At 49.3% G+C, this 12,993-nt stretch overlaps 4 protein-coding genes across 4 annotated transcripts; 1 reads left to right on the forward strand and 3 right to left on the reverse strand.

The window, feature by feature from the left end:
* Positions 1–1,169: 1,169 nt before the first annotated feature.
* Positions 1,170–2,263, reverse strand: FSUBG_509 (Microtubule integrity mal3; the record flags this gene model as incomplete). The annotated part of the gene is made up of 4 exons (XM_036683148.1): positions 1,170–1,699; positions 1,755–1,867; positions 2,096–2,167; positions 2,250–2,263. 4 exons carry the CDS (start codon positions 2,261–2,263, stop codon positions 1,170–1,172), a joined length of 729 nt encoding a protein of 242 aa, XP_036544032.1.
* A 596-nt stretch (positions 2,264–2,859) lies between these two features.
* On the forward strand, positions 2,860–5,293 carry FSUBG_510 (ATP-dependent RNA helicase DRS1; the record flags this gene model as incomplete). Its single annotated transcript, XM_036683160.1, has 2 exons — positions 2,860–4,473; positions 4,523–5,293. 2 exons carry the CDS (start codon positions 2,860–2,862, stop codon positions 5,291–5,293), a joined length of 2,385 nt encoding a protein of 794 aa, XP_036544033.1.
* A 454-nt stretch (positions 5,294–5,747) lies between these two features.
* On the reverse strand, positions 5,748–6,434 carry FSUBG_511 (uncharacterized protein; the record flags this gene model as incomplete). The annotated part of the gene is made up of 2 exons (XM_036683171.1): positions 5,748–6,241; positions 6,296–6,434. 2 exons carry the CDS (start codon positions 6,432–6,434, stop codon positions 5,748–5,750), a joined length of 633 nt encoding a protein of 210 aa, XP_036544034.1.
* Positions 6,435–9,619: 3,185 nt separating this feature from the next.
* Positions 9,620–11,743, reverse strand: FSUBG_512 (2-isopropylmalate synthase; the record flags this gene model as incomplete). The annotated part of the gene is made up of 6 exons (XM_036683182.1): positions 9,620–9,730; positions 9,782–11,368; positions 11,426–11,468; positions 11,524–11,588; positions 11,641–11,677; positions 11,736–11,743. The coding sequence occupies 6 exons, from the start codon at positions 11,741–11,743 to the stop codon at positions 9,620–9,622; spliced, it is 1,851 nt and encodes a 616-aa protein (XP_036544035.1).
* Between the last annotated feature and the right edge of the window lie 1,250 nt (positions 11,744–12,993).

Consider the following 12,993-nt stretch of genomic DNA (forward strand, 5'->3'; position numbering starts at 1 on the left):
CCTCAATTCATATTATTCAAACTGCCTCATATAAGTCTCTTTGTAACTGTAACTACCTGAACTGAACTCGTTGATAATATAACTTGGCATTAAGCAAGTCCTCCTATCAATCGGCTGATACACCCAATGATACATACATAACGCCCCAAGCATGATTTAGAATCCCGTACTCATCTCCAAAATGCCACATGCTGATGTTCGATACCTGATTATAGGTGAAAATGAAAGGATCTCCGACCACGAAACACTTGACTTCAACAAGCACTTCGTACCTAGTGTCATGTCAAAATCGCTTCAGGCATTAAGCGCCAATATTCCCTGGCTCCAAATGGCATCTCATATGGTGCTAACTCTTTGGTGGCCTTGATAAAACAGTCAAAAGAGACTTTGGTTCTCTCGAACCCTTTTATAAACATAGGCCTTGAAACTATATCAGTAGCTTTACCTCAAGATCGAACGGACTTGGTAGCATCCGAGAGCTTACCAGTGATAGCCAGACGTGAAGAATCAAAGGCAATTTGGAGCGTGTATAAGTGGAGGGATTAGTCTCATGCATATCATGGCCTTACAAGAATGCCCAGCATTTATCGTAGAGCCTCAAGATTCTATTGACATCATGACTGTGATTTGGCAGAACTCGCAAAGGCAGTTGTTCACCTCTCAATTTGTATTAGTAGCATATTATCCCACAGGTTGTCAGCTTGAGCATCATGTATATCACACTCCAGCCCAAATAATGTATAATTTGGGTATCTCGACAGTTTTATGTACAAAGTCATCACATTACTCTAACAAGTCAACTCAGCCATGCTTGTTTCTATACTTCCCAAGTTTGACTTTGCCCGACTTCCATGGTCTCGGCCCGTCCCGCTCCCATTTGCTGGCCACGACGTTAACCGTAACACGGCGACACAAGCTCGAGTGTCCAACAAGATCAATTTTTATCCTCATTCTCGAGTACTCTATGCGAGTCCCAGAACAAGTACAGAGACAACCTTTGCTTCTAGAGCCAAATATTGTCCTCCGTCAGCTCAGCGAACTCCCTTCCCCAAGGTTTTGGGTCACAACTCCATATCCATGCCCTGCTTAACTCGTGCCAGAGAAACCAGAGTTACCCAAATCGTGGTCGCGTTAAGTACATCGTCCAGCCTTCGATGTCATCAACAAGTCTAAAAGGTCTCTTGGTCATCGAGACCCTCGCCCTCAGCGGGAATCTCGAATCCTTCCTCTGTTGAGTAAAGGATAGTTTGGATCTGCTTCACGAGACCATCCTCTTGCTTCTCCAGCTCCGGGTCCTCGTCAACCGCCTGTTGGACAAGTAGCTCAATATCTCGCAACTTGCTGAAGTAGAAGTCTCGTTCCCTCTCCAGACCTGTGACGGTCTCCTTCAATGTGGCATTTTCTTGCTGAAGAGCTGCGGTAGCGGGTCCAGCGGCCTTTGCAACTCGGGGTCCACCACTGGGAGTACCGCTACCCACGCGGCGAGCGGCGCCAGTGCTAGCAGCAGGTCGGGGAGCGGCGGCAGCGGGAGGCATTGAGCCACCTTTTCGGCGGGCAACGGCATCGTACTCGTGGTCGGGGAAGTTGAGGTCCCAAAATCGCTTTGTCCATTGGAGAAACTCTAGGTTGTCCTGCATCTTGCACTTGATAAGTGCGGAGACAGGAATAGGCTTGTCAATTTGGTGCTTGGTAAAGGTGTCTAAAGACACGTCAGCATGTTGTTCTTAGGCAAGAGTGTAAGAAAAATGACTGACTTTGCAACACCTTGAAATTTTGAATATACAAGTATTCAGAGTTCACATTGAACTTGACCTTGGCCATGGGAACGTCCATGTAGATACTGTCAAAAACCTGGCAAAGGGCAGCACTAGAAAGGCGGTGTTAAAAAGTGCCATGATGTAGATGATGATGTGTGCTTGTGTGGTGGTTGTATAGATCCGGGATGACATGTGAGGCTCTTATGAAGTGGTCGTGATAGCGATCGCGGGGTTGTTTGGTGTTGTTTATCATCCCTTGCTTCGATCATGGCATGGTGCAACACGACGCAGCGATCCGTGACGAGGGGGCGGGGCAAACAAAAGATGGATGGACTCACCCAGTACCGCATTGCTCAACCTTGGTGATGTTAAGCTGAAGCAGGCTGTTGAGCCATGCAACAAGCTCTTGTCTGCGGCGTCATGTATTAGCATGTAAGCAATATTTGGAGGTAGCTAGCTGTCTTGTAAACAGCTCCAGGAGGCATCACCAACCTCGACTCGCCCATTTTGAACTGATTGTTGTAGGGAGGTGTGATGTATTATTCGGAATCGTGAGAGCGCAAACAAGCGACGTAGGAGAAGGGCGAAAGGCGTTCGTTTCTAGAGGATATCGAGTCGAGGAAAGAAAACAAACCGAACGAAGGCGCAAATGGGAAGCTAAGGAGATTGCGTTCGTCGGGTTAAGTTGGGGAGAAATTAAAAGCAACCGTCTTCGCGCTGATTCCACGAAGTTGTTCATGGGTAGCCTGTCGCCCAATCAACCAACCGGCCGTTGGTGGGGGGTACCCAGAGGGACCAGCACATCCGCTGTGTTATTGCTGATTGTGTTTGGCATAGAAGGTACCGCCACGTACCGCAACGCTAGAACCCCTCCTACCCCCCCGCTACGTCCCCTAGAGCTTGCTCCCGTCCAGCCAGTGAAGTCACGTGCTGAGCCGCCTATCGATGCTTCAGCTGGGAAGGTAGCAAGCTCTCACCGCCAAAATTTCGAAAAGTGGCAGAAAAAAAAGTTCGAGATTTACTGCGAAAGGTGCCCCACTGCTTCAGTCGCGTCTGCAAATCTTGATAGAATAGCTGTACGAGTGCCTTTTAATCCGATAAGATGGCGCCCTCACAGAAGCGAAAACCGGTGCAAGACGATTTCATCTTTACAATTGACGACAATGACGATATTCCTGTCGAGGAGGAGGAAGTGACCGCGGAACCTCCCAAGAAGAAGGCCAAGACCAGCAAAAAGTCAAAGAAGTCAAAGCGTGCAGCCAGTCCTGAAGAAGAGGAGGAGGAAAATGGCGTAGAGGGCATTTGGGGATTCAATGATGACGACGATGGTGCCATGGACTCCGAATTCGAGTTTGGCGCTGAGGAAGCTACCGACCTTGGTACAGTAGAATTCGAGGGATGGGGTTTCGATGGCGCAAAGAAGGGGGGTATGGCTGTTGAAAAGAAGGGCGTGGATCTGGATGAGATTATTCGAAGACGTCGCGAAAAGAAGCTTGGCAAATCTGACCCCGAAGAGACTGCCGATGCCGAAGAGAACGAGGCCATGGATGTTGATCTGGATGACGATGACGACGAGGTTCTCGCAGACGACGCATTCGGTATGAACGTTGCTTCTGATGTTGAGGAATCTGGTGATGAGAAGGACGAAGATGATGAGGATGAATCTGGAGCTGAAGACAAGGATGAGGACGAGGAAGACGATGATGATGCTGCATCAGACAACGACTCTGTTGCTACTCCCACAGGACATCCAGATGACGATGCTTCCGACGGTAGCGATGAGGAGGAGGACGCCGAGGAGGAAGCGAAGCGAAAGGCTTTCTTCGCCCCGGAGGAAGTGGAGGCACCTGGCAAGAAGAATGCCTCGTCTTTCCAGGCCATGTCTCTGTCACGTCCCATTCTCCGTGGTCTTGCTACAGTAGGATTCTCCAAGCCTACGCCCATTCAGGCCAAGTCAATCCCTATTGCGCTTATGGGCAAAGATCTTGTCGGTGGTGCTGTCACTGGTTCTGGAAAGACCGGTGCCTTTATCGTTCCTATTCTCGAGCGTTTGCTATACCGACCTAAGAAAATTCCCACCACCCGCGTCGTTGTTCTTACTCCTACTCGTGAATTGGCTATCCAATGCCACGCTGTAGCCACAAAGCTTGCTGCCTTCACTGATATCAAGTTCACCCTTGCCGTCGGTGGTCTGAGTCTCAAGGCCCAGGAGGTTGAGCTGAAGTTGCGCCCAGATGTCATTATTGCTACTCCTGGTCGTTTCATTGATCACATGCGAAACTCTGCCAGCTTCAACGTTGATACAGTCGAGATTATGGTCCTCGATGAAGCTGATCGTATGCTTGAGGACGGTTTCGCCGACGAACTTAACGAAATTCTCACAACACTCCCCAAGTCACGACAAACTATGCTCTTCTCTGCTACCATGACATCCACTGTCGACCGTCTTATCAAGGTCGGCCTCAACAAACCTGCAAGGGTTATGGTGGATTCTCAGAAGAAGACTGTTACTACACTGGTGCAAGAATTCGTTCGACTGCGCCCTGGCCGAGAAGAGAAGCGGATGGGTTACCTGGCACATGTCTGCAAGAACCTCTACAAGGAGCGAGTTATCATCTTCTTCCGACAAAAGAAGGAAGCTCATCGAGCTCGAATTATCTTTGGTTTACTTGGCCTCTCAAGTGCCGAGCTTCACGGTAGCATGAACCAAACACAGGTTAGTCTTATTGCGTCTCGCAGCTATGGACATCACTAACACTATTTAGCGTATTTCAAGTGTTGAGGACTTCCGAGACGGCAAGGTGGCGTACCTATTAGCCACCGATCTTGCTTCCCGTGGTCTTGATATCAAGGGCGTCGATACCGTCATCAACTACGAAGCGCCTCAGTCACTAGAGATCTACGTCCACAGAGTTGGTCGAACAGCTCGTGCTGGTCGCAAGGGTACTGCCTTGACATTAGCTTCTGAGACAGACCGCAAGGTCGTCAAGGCTGCTGTGAAGGCTGGTAAGGCCCAGGGCGCCAAGATTGTCAGCCGACAGATCGAGGCCGCAGAAGTTGATGCTCTTCAAGCTCAGATCGACGAGATGGATGACGAAATTGAGGAGATCATGCAAGAAGAGAAGGAAGAGAAGCAGCTCGCCCATGTCGAGATGCAAGTCAAGAAAGGTGAGAACCTGATCCAGCATGAGGCTGAGATCAAGGGACGACCTAGGCGAACATGGTTCGAGTCTGAACACGACAAGAAGCAGTCCAAGCAAGCCGGCAAAGATGAGCTCAACGGCATGAGAGAGGCGATGAAGAAGAAGACGGGCAAGCTAAGCAACAAGGATAAGAAGCGCCTCGACAACAAGCAACTACGTTCCGAGGGTGGCGGAGAGTGGAGGAAGGGCAAGTCGTCAGAGGCTGATATGAAGGCCCGACATAAGGAACAGGCCAAATCAAGGGCCAAAGGTCGGGCGACTAAGGAGGGAGGCAAAGATGCGGCCCCTGGCAAACCCAAGGGAAAGGGAAGAGCCGGTGGTAAGAGGAGATGAGCTAAAAGTTTAGAGGAGTTTATTGGCAGCGATGTATAGTTAGATTCAGGTTAATTATATCCATGACCATACACAATCCGTCTTCGTCCTCGTCGTTCTAGGAGTAATCTAACCTGATTCGGCGCTTTGTGAGGAATGTTGCAACAAGGTTTGAAGGAACTGGACGTGCCTGTTGATCGATGCAACCCTGATCGGCAATCTGACGTTTACGTGACGCCAAGGGATTGACGAGTTCGTCCAACACTCGCACTTTTCAGGGCCGTATTACAAGTTATCATAAGTCACTGGCCAAGAAGGTTCACAAAAAAAATCACTATATCATATATCAAGGAGTGTGTAATCGCTCGCTATACCGCTAGCACCATTGCTTTTGCCGTAAGAAGCATGCTAGATATCGCTTTATCATTTGTAAAAGAAAGTCCTCATAACTTCATTCGTGAACCCGGGCCCAGACTTAGAGATTAATGGGAGTAATGCCGATGGACGCCGCGACGTCGCTGTAGACTCTGACGAGGTTGACAATGGCATTGTCGAGACCAGTGATAGTGGCACTACCGCCAACGTTCGCAGCTCGTACAGCAGCCGCGAAAAGGAAAACAGGGCTAACAAAGGGGTTGATGGCAGCCTTGACAGCATTGATCTCGGACTGGAAAGTAGCTCGCAGAGCAGGAGTCAGGTCTGTGACGGTGATGGTGACAGTGGCACCGATATTCTCAAGGATGTTGATAACGGCGTTAACAGAGGCAGTGAGTGTCACGATCTGTTGGTTGGTGAGACCAATGGCTTGGGCAGCAACGCCACCAGCTGCTCCTGTTGTGACACTGACAATTGTGGTTGTGGAAGTGGCCAGGCCCTGGGCGATGGCTTGGTAGTTGGCCTTGAGAAGAGCCTGAGCTTCTACGATGACTTGGGCATCGACGTTGTTCTTGATCAAGGCGACATTATCGTCTATAATCTTGTTAGTAACAAGAAAGTTGGGAGTGTTGAGGAGAAATGACTTACTGATCTGGTTGAGAGTTACCGCAGTGGCGTCAGATAGAGTGTTGACTGAGGACCTGATGGTTCCTGTGACGGTTTGTTGCCGACGGAAAGGAGAGGCCGTGGCGAAGGAAGTAAGAGTAAGGAGGCTGAGGAACTTCATGTTGATTGTGGTAGTTGGAGTGACTGGGGCAAGTCTTGAGTGTGTGGTGAGTTGTGAGTGAAGTGATGGTAATGATGATGTTTCCATGCGCCAGACCAAGCAAGTTATATAGCCTTCACTTCAACACCAGGTCCAGAAGCCATCGTATAACTCGCCACCTCGATCTCAACAACCATCTCAAACTAGCAGGTTTTGGGCAACCCTCCCGAGCAACATTCCAAAGCCCAGACACACATTGCAGCTCTAGACTGGACCCCATTACAGCACCTCAAAGTTGATTGATTGATTCCAAGCCATCAACTTCCCGCCGCTCGGTGAGATAGATCTAGGCGACTCGGTAAAAATAACACATTAGCTTTTCCTCCTCCAGGCACAATAGACTCTATTTGCCTTGTATCCAATATCAACTCCCAATAAAGAAGCCACTTAATCATTAGTCAACCATTCCGTATACTCAGCGCCTCATGGTTAACTTTGACAGTTTCCTCAGATGGCTGACTACTGGGACCACGCCGTTGCCGCCGGGCCGCTACCAGGAGGCGCTTGTCCAGGGGAGGGAGGGAGATGTGCACGCGGTACTACCCTTTCTAAAGAAACACGCATGTTGGTGAGGAACAAATTGACGTCTGGAACGGTCGATCGTGTCTTGGTTCTCATGAGTTGGGTGGGAGGCGGCTTTGGAGAGGGGAGGAATTTCCCCATGCTTGAGACATCAGTGATAGGTAGTTGGGCGCTTTGTGATGGAGCGGCAGACAAGGTGGCTTGTGTTTGGGAAAGGCTATTACAAAAGTGCTCGGGCACTACCTTAGTTCCTGGGGTTAGTCCAAGACGCGCCGTGTTATCTCCCGAAACTAATGTCTATATGTAGAGGGTTGGCTTAGACTGAACTGAACTCGTGGTTTCTCAAATCAACACTTCGATTCTAAGCATAAGTTCAGCCGCCTCGATCGAAACCCTCATCTCTCCGCTTGGTGTCTCGGAGAAAAAAATGTTAGGTCATGCTCTGCCAGCCACTTAGCTAACAAGCACAACGATCCTCAATGGTCTCGAAGCTGGAAGCACCTATGTAATCTTGGCGCTGCACAAGATCGCAAATCGGATATCTAGATTGTGATTACCGCTGCAGCTCGAGATATGTGATGGACACCTTGATGCCACCTGTAAGGCAGGGTTAAAAGAACCAGTCGGCTTCCGAGTCGTTGTGTTGGTTGCATGTGTGTCTTAGACAACTGTCACTTTGCCGTTATTTGACAACGGAGAATAGTCCGGAACTATCCATTGTCTCACATATAAGCCATTTTCGCGGTGCATTCGCTGCTTGTGGAATATGTTGCATCACAGATCTGGACCAGGACGACTGCAGCTTGACGGCGCAGTGTGTTCTAGGCCACGGATGGAAAGTCTGACTTACATACAACACCTTGATCATTTCTGAGACAATTCTCTCACTCTAGCAGATCTTGTCAGAGTCATATATGAGCAGTAAGATTTCGGGGACTTGTTTGAGGGCGTTCAGCTTCGTCTTGTGATCGATATATGGGTGAGATCGAGAGGGGATATGGAGTCTAGGCTTCATGCATACATGTTGGCTGCATATGCCACATCTGAAGATCCGTAAAGAACATACGGAAAGGCTATATACCTTTTTGAGACTGCATAACCTGTGGGCTATAGGATCATGCAGCGCAGACATAGTCCCTATTCGTTAATGATCCGAAGCTTGAGGTCTGGCGCTCGTAACTCATCCAATCTACGTAACTCAAGCTTCAGTAACATTTATATGATAAACATTAATAATCCGTCTTACTATTGTTGCGCAGAGTTGGGCGGAGTTCGTGTCTTGGTAGTGCATATCGACTTGGCCTAGACCAAGAGTTGTACTCCGTGTTGATATACGCACTTGGTCACTCCAAATTACTCTGATCTCTCAGCTGTCTTCAACTCCAAAAATACTTCTCATGCTTAACTGTATTATATAACAGGTGCCGTCTATCCGAATCGAGCTGACACTCAGTAGGAGACCAACAGGTAGTCTTCAAGCCATAACCTCAACCTCTCTGGAGAATCGACGAGGGACCACGCATGGATCGAGAAAAATCATTTGAAAGACGATCCAAAATCTCTGTGTAGTCTGCCAAGAGAAGCTGCATCTATGTCATGTCTCCTTGCGTCAAGCTGAGCAGGTGTGCACATTAAAGGGGTGAGCATTCTTTTCAGCCGTCTCGGAGTACACACCATAAGCTCGATCAGCTCGCTGAACAGTATTGCTGTCCAGTCTGTCTCAATACCTAGCAACTAAGTTACAGTCTCTTGAGGCCGTTATCATTCAACTTCTTGATCGCCGATTGGCATTCTAATGGCTTGAATAAGCTCCGGTCTCGTAAATCCAGGTCTTAAACTTAAACCCTATTACAGCGAGATCGACATTTCCATCACATTCTCAGCGGTCAACCAAGCCTCTCTTGTCTTGATTGGCTTTCTTGGAATCTTGTTGTTCAGCTGATGAGTGTTTGAGACAGGTTCTGGATCAGCCTCTAATACCGGCAAGAAGCGTTGATCACTTTCGGCCGTTTAGATACAGCAGCGGATAATAATCTTGATCTGCCGGACCAAAAGGACAACCCTACTATGTTCCTAGAGGTTATCCAGTTCATTGTATTGGTCCACTGCCTCTAAACTTGGCTGTCTATGGTGAATAGTGGTGTTCAGGAGGTGAGCAGGCATCGTCACTTGTTTCAGCCCTCTTAGCACGATGAGTAAAGATGCTCGATGGCCATTCGAGACACCGCTGGGCCTTTGCTGTAACGTGACATGAGTCATCGTCATTCAGTAGCTTCCTGACGTTTGAGAGTCCTTTGAGATCACCAAGCACGACTGAATCGAAGACATATGACGATGTAATACGGTGCAGGAATCACAACAGGATACGAAAGAGGAAATCCAGAAGACACATGATGCAATGCCCTCCTCTATCACGATGAAATCCAATCTTTGATCAAGTCAATTATCTTCAATTTTTGACTAACTCCTCAAGATGACAAAGCTTTTCAGCACCCGCGCCCCCTCATTCATATGAACAACATGAACTAACTGTACAAACATGCCAAGCGGTTCGTGGCAAATCGAGAGGCTGGCCCCCTGTTCAATTTTTGTTTTCCTGTTTTACTTCTTCATTTCCATTGACTTTACATGCCATTGGCCTTCTCCTCCAGAATAGACACCACACTAGGGGTCTCTTGAGGAGCAGGAGCATCAGTGGCCTTCTGAACAGGGCTGGCGGGTCTGCTCGTGACGAACTGCATATCATGTTAGTGCTGATTTACTGGCAGAGTTCGGTGAAGACTTACGTTGCTAGCTGCGCTCAGGAGAGCGATCAGAGAACTTTGTACCACATCCTCGTGGATGCCAACACCCCATACTGACTGCTTGCTACCAACGGGCTTGCACTCGATGTATGAGGCAGCCTTGACACCGCGTCCTTCGCCAATGGCGTGCTCCTTGTAGTCATTGACATCGAACTCGATGTTAAGCTCCTTGAGGGCAGAAACCATGCTGGAAATGGGACCGTTACCACGGCCACGCAGCTTCAGCTCCTTGCCATTCACCAGGAGGACACCCTCAAAGATACGGATAAAGTCCTTGGTGTCTTGGGTCCTGCCGTGAGCTGCGGGGGCAGGAGATCGCGATCGGTCAGGGGTGATGCTGTAGTCTACCAGGCTGAAATGAGGGTTGTTGTTGAGGAAGTATGTATTCTCGAACAGAGAGGTGATCTCGTTGGCCAGCAGCTCGCGTCCGACCTCCTCGCTCTTCTTCTGGACGACCTTGGAGAAGGCGACTTGGAGACCGCGGGGAAGATCAAGTTGGAGCTTGGTGTGCACAATGAAAGCGCTTCCTCCCTTTCCAGACTGAGAGTTGACACGGATAATAGCCTCGTAGTTGCGGCCGATATCTCGGGGGTCCAGGGGCAGGTAGGGCATGCCGTTCCAGGGGTCCTCGTGGCCCAGGCCCTTGGCCTTGCGGTCCTGGAAACCCTTCTTGATAGCATCTTGGTGGCTGCCAGAGAAAGCAGCGCATACCAGGCTGCCACCGTAAGGAGCACGTTGGTGTACGGGGATCTTGGTGCATGACTCGACCATGTCGATAACTGAGTTCAAGTCGGAGAAGTCAATGTTAGGGCTGACACCTTGTGTGTACAGGTTGAGGGCCAGAGTGACGAGGTCGACGTTTCCAGTTCGCTCACCGTTACCGAACAGGCAGCCCTCAACTCGGTCAGCGCCGGCCATTTGAGCAAGCTCAGCAGCAGCAATACTGCATCCACGGTCGTTGTGGGGATGCAGAGAGATACAAACATCCTGTCTGTCGCCAATGTTGTTGCAGAAGTATTCGATCAGATCGGCGTAGATGTTGGGTGTCGCCAGTTCTACTGTGGCGGGGAGGTTCAGGATAATCTGGTCGCCCTTGGTCGCGTCAGGTCCCCAAGCAGCCTTGACGGCCTGGCAGACTCTCACAGCATAGTCAGGGTCTGTGTCTGAGAAGCACTCAGGAGAGAACTCGAATTGCCAATTGGTGCCAGAAGCCTCGGGGTTATCCTTTGTCAGAGATCTGACCAGCTTAGTGCACTCTACAGCAAGCTCCAGGGTCTGCTCCTCAGTGTAGCCAAAGACTACTTGACGGAAGCATGCGCTTGTAGCAAGGTAGATATGAATGATGGCGTTCTTAGCACCGCGGACAGACTCGACGGTTCTGCGAATGAGGTCGGGTCGGCAGGGGGACAGGACTTGTAGGAAGACATCGTCGGGGACAGCTCCTGGGGTCTGGATCAGGCGCTGGGTGAAGTCGAAGTCGGTTTGAGAGGCAGAAGGGAAAGAGACCTCAATCTCCTTGTAGCCTAGATCGCAGAGCATCTTGAAGTATCGCCACTTCTCCTCGCCGTTCTATCATGGCAGGTCAGTTTCGAGTCGCAATTGGGCGCCTGAATGGGGAGAACGTACCATGGGATCGGGCAGACTCTGGTTACCATCGCGCAGACAGCTTCTTGGAGGGAATTAGTGTAATTCAGGTATCTCATGAGTGCCAATTGGTGACGTACGAAAGCCATCGAGGGGCCTTTTCGATGGTCTTGTCGGGCCATGTTCGATTTGGCAGTTTAGGAGCCTGGGCACGTTAATTATAAGATCACCTGAGGTTGATTGAAAACAAAACTCACCTTGAACGGCTTGTATTTCTTCCAGGGTTCCTTGAGCCTGGTAGGGGGAAAAGTTAGTATCATGGCATGTTTGAAAGGCCGATATCGCAACTTACATAGTCATCTTGACGATAGGAAGTTAGAGAGCAACTTGATCTCAATTCCAAGCAGAGTGTGTCTATCAAAGTATAGGGAATAAGAGGGAAGAAGCACGAATACAAATAGTTTCTCAGAATGAGACGTCAAAAAAAGATTGAGTCAGTCAAAGTCAAAAAAGTTTGAGTCACGGTAGCGGAGGCGGGGTAGCACGGAGTTACAGTTAACTAGTAGATTTGATTCCGAGGCGCGCCCTGAGGTGGGAGGGAGGTTACAGCGAGTGAAAGGCAAGGTAATTGACATCTTTGGAGGGGCATTCCCTTGCGAAATGATACAATTGCTCTGCTGCTCTGCTTGTTTTTTTTGCTTGTACCTTGTTTGCCCGCTGCTATCCGAATCCGGAGTCGGAGGGAGGGGCCCATTAAAGGTTTACTAGCGACAACTGGAGAAGAGGAATCCCTGTCACTATCTATTGAAGATATACTTGATTATTTGTATCTAGGTGATTGTATTAAATCCATAAGCTGAAGTGTGGGTTTATTGGAAGTTGTTTCCGGGTTGAGTGAATGTTCTGTAACGAAACAGCTAGCCAAGAGTGAGATTTGGGAGAGAGTACCTATTCTTTCTTTCTGATATATAAGGTACTCAGCAATATACTGATATCTACAGTAAATCAACAGCTACAATTAGCCCAGTAATAAAGTCAAGGTAACACCGATCAACGGCATCGGCCTCAAGAAGACGGGCCGGCCGGTATCTATCAATTCTCGGGGGTCAAAACTGGATCTCGGCATATTATGGATACCTCCGATTTTATCACGGGAGCCCGGTCTCTAAGGTACCTGCTTCCACTGCCACTAGGTACGTACCTACAGCTGCAGGCCCTGGCCATTTCATTAAATGGCCATGGCTGATGACGTAAGGTCTGATCGGCACAGAAGAACTGCCACTGAGCTTGCCAGGTCTAGACTGGACTAGACTAGGGTCACGAGCTACACTGTCTCTCTCCCTCTGTGTCTCAGTATCTGAGAGCAGCAAACCATCTTCAAATACACTGAGACTCGTCCAAATCATGTGCTGCCGTCATCATCTCCGTCGTTAACTGACAGTCCTGCCAGCGCCAGTGTCAGGCTGAGCAACCCCCCCATCAGAAGACTCAGCCGCCTGAGATCTGTCCCTACCTCCAATAAATACCCCAACTTCCATTGTCAGCCGCCATCGCAATCCCGAGAGAGCCTCGTCTGACTCTACTATAGTCAAATCCGTATAAAAAGTCGA

This window comes from Fusarium subglutinans (assembly GCF_013396075.1).
Source record: "Fusarium subglutinans strain NRRL 66333 chromosome Unknown NRRL66333_c0000002, whole genome shotgun sequence".
NCBI classification, from domain to species: Eukaryota; Fungi; Ascomycota; class Sordariomycetes; order Hypocreales; family Nectriaceae; genus Fusarium; species Fusarium subglutinans.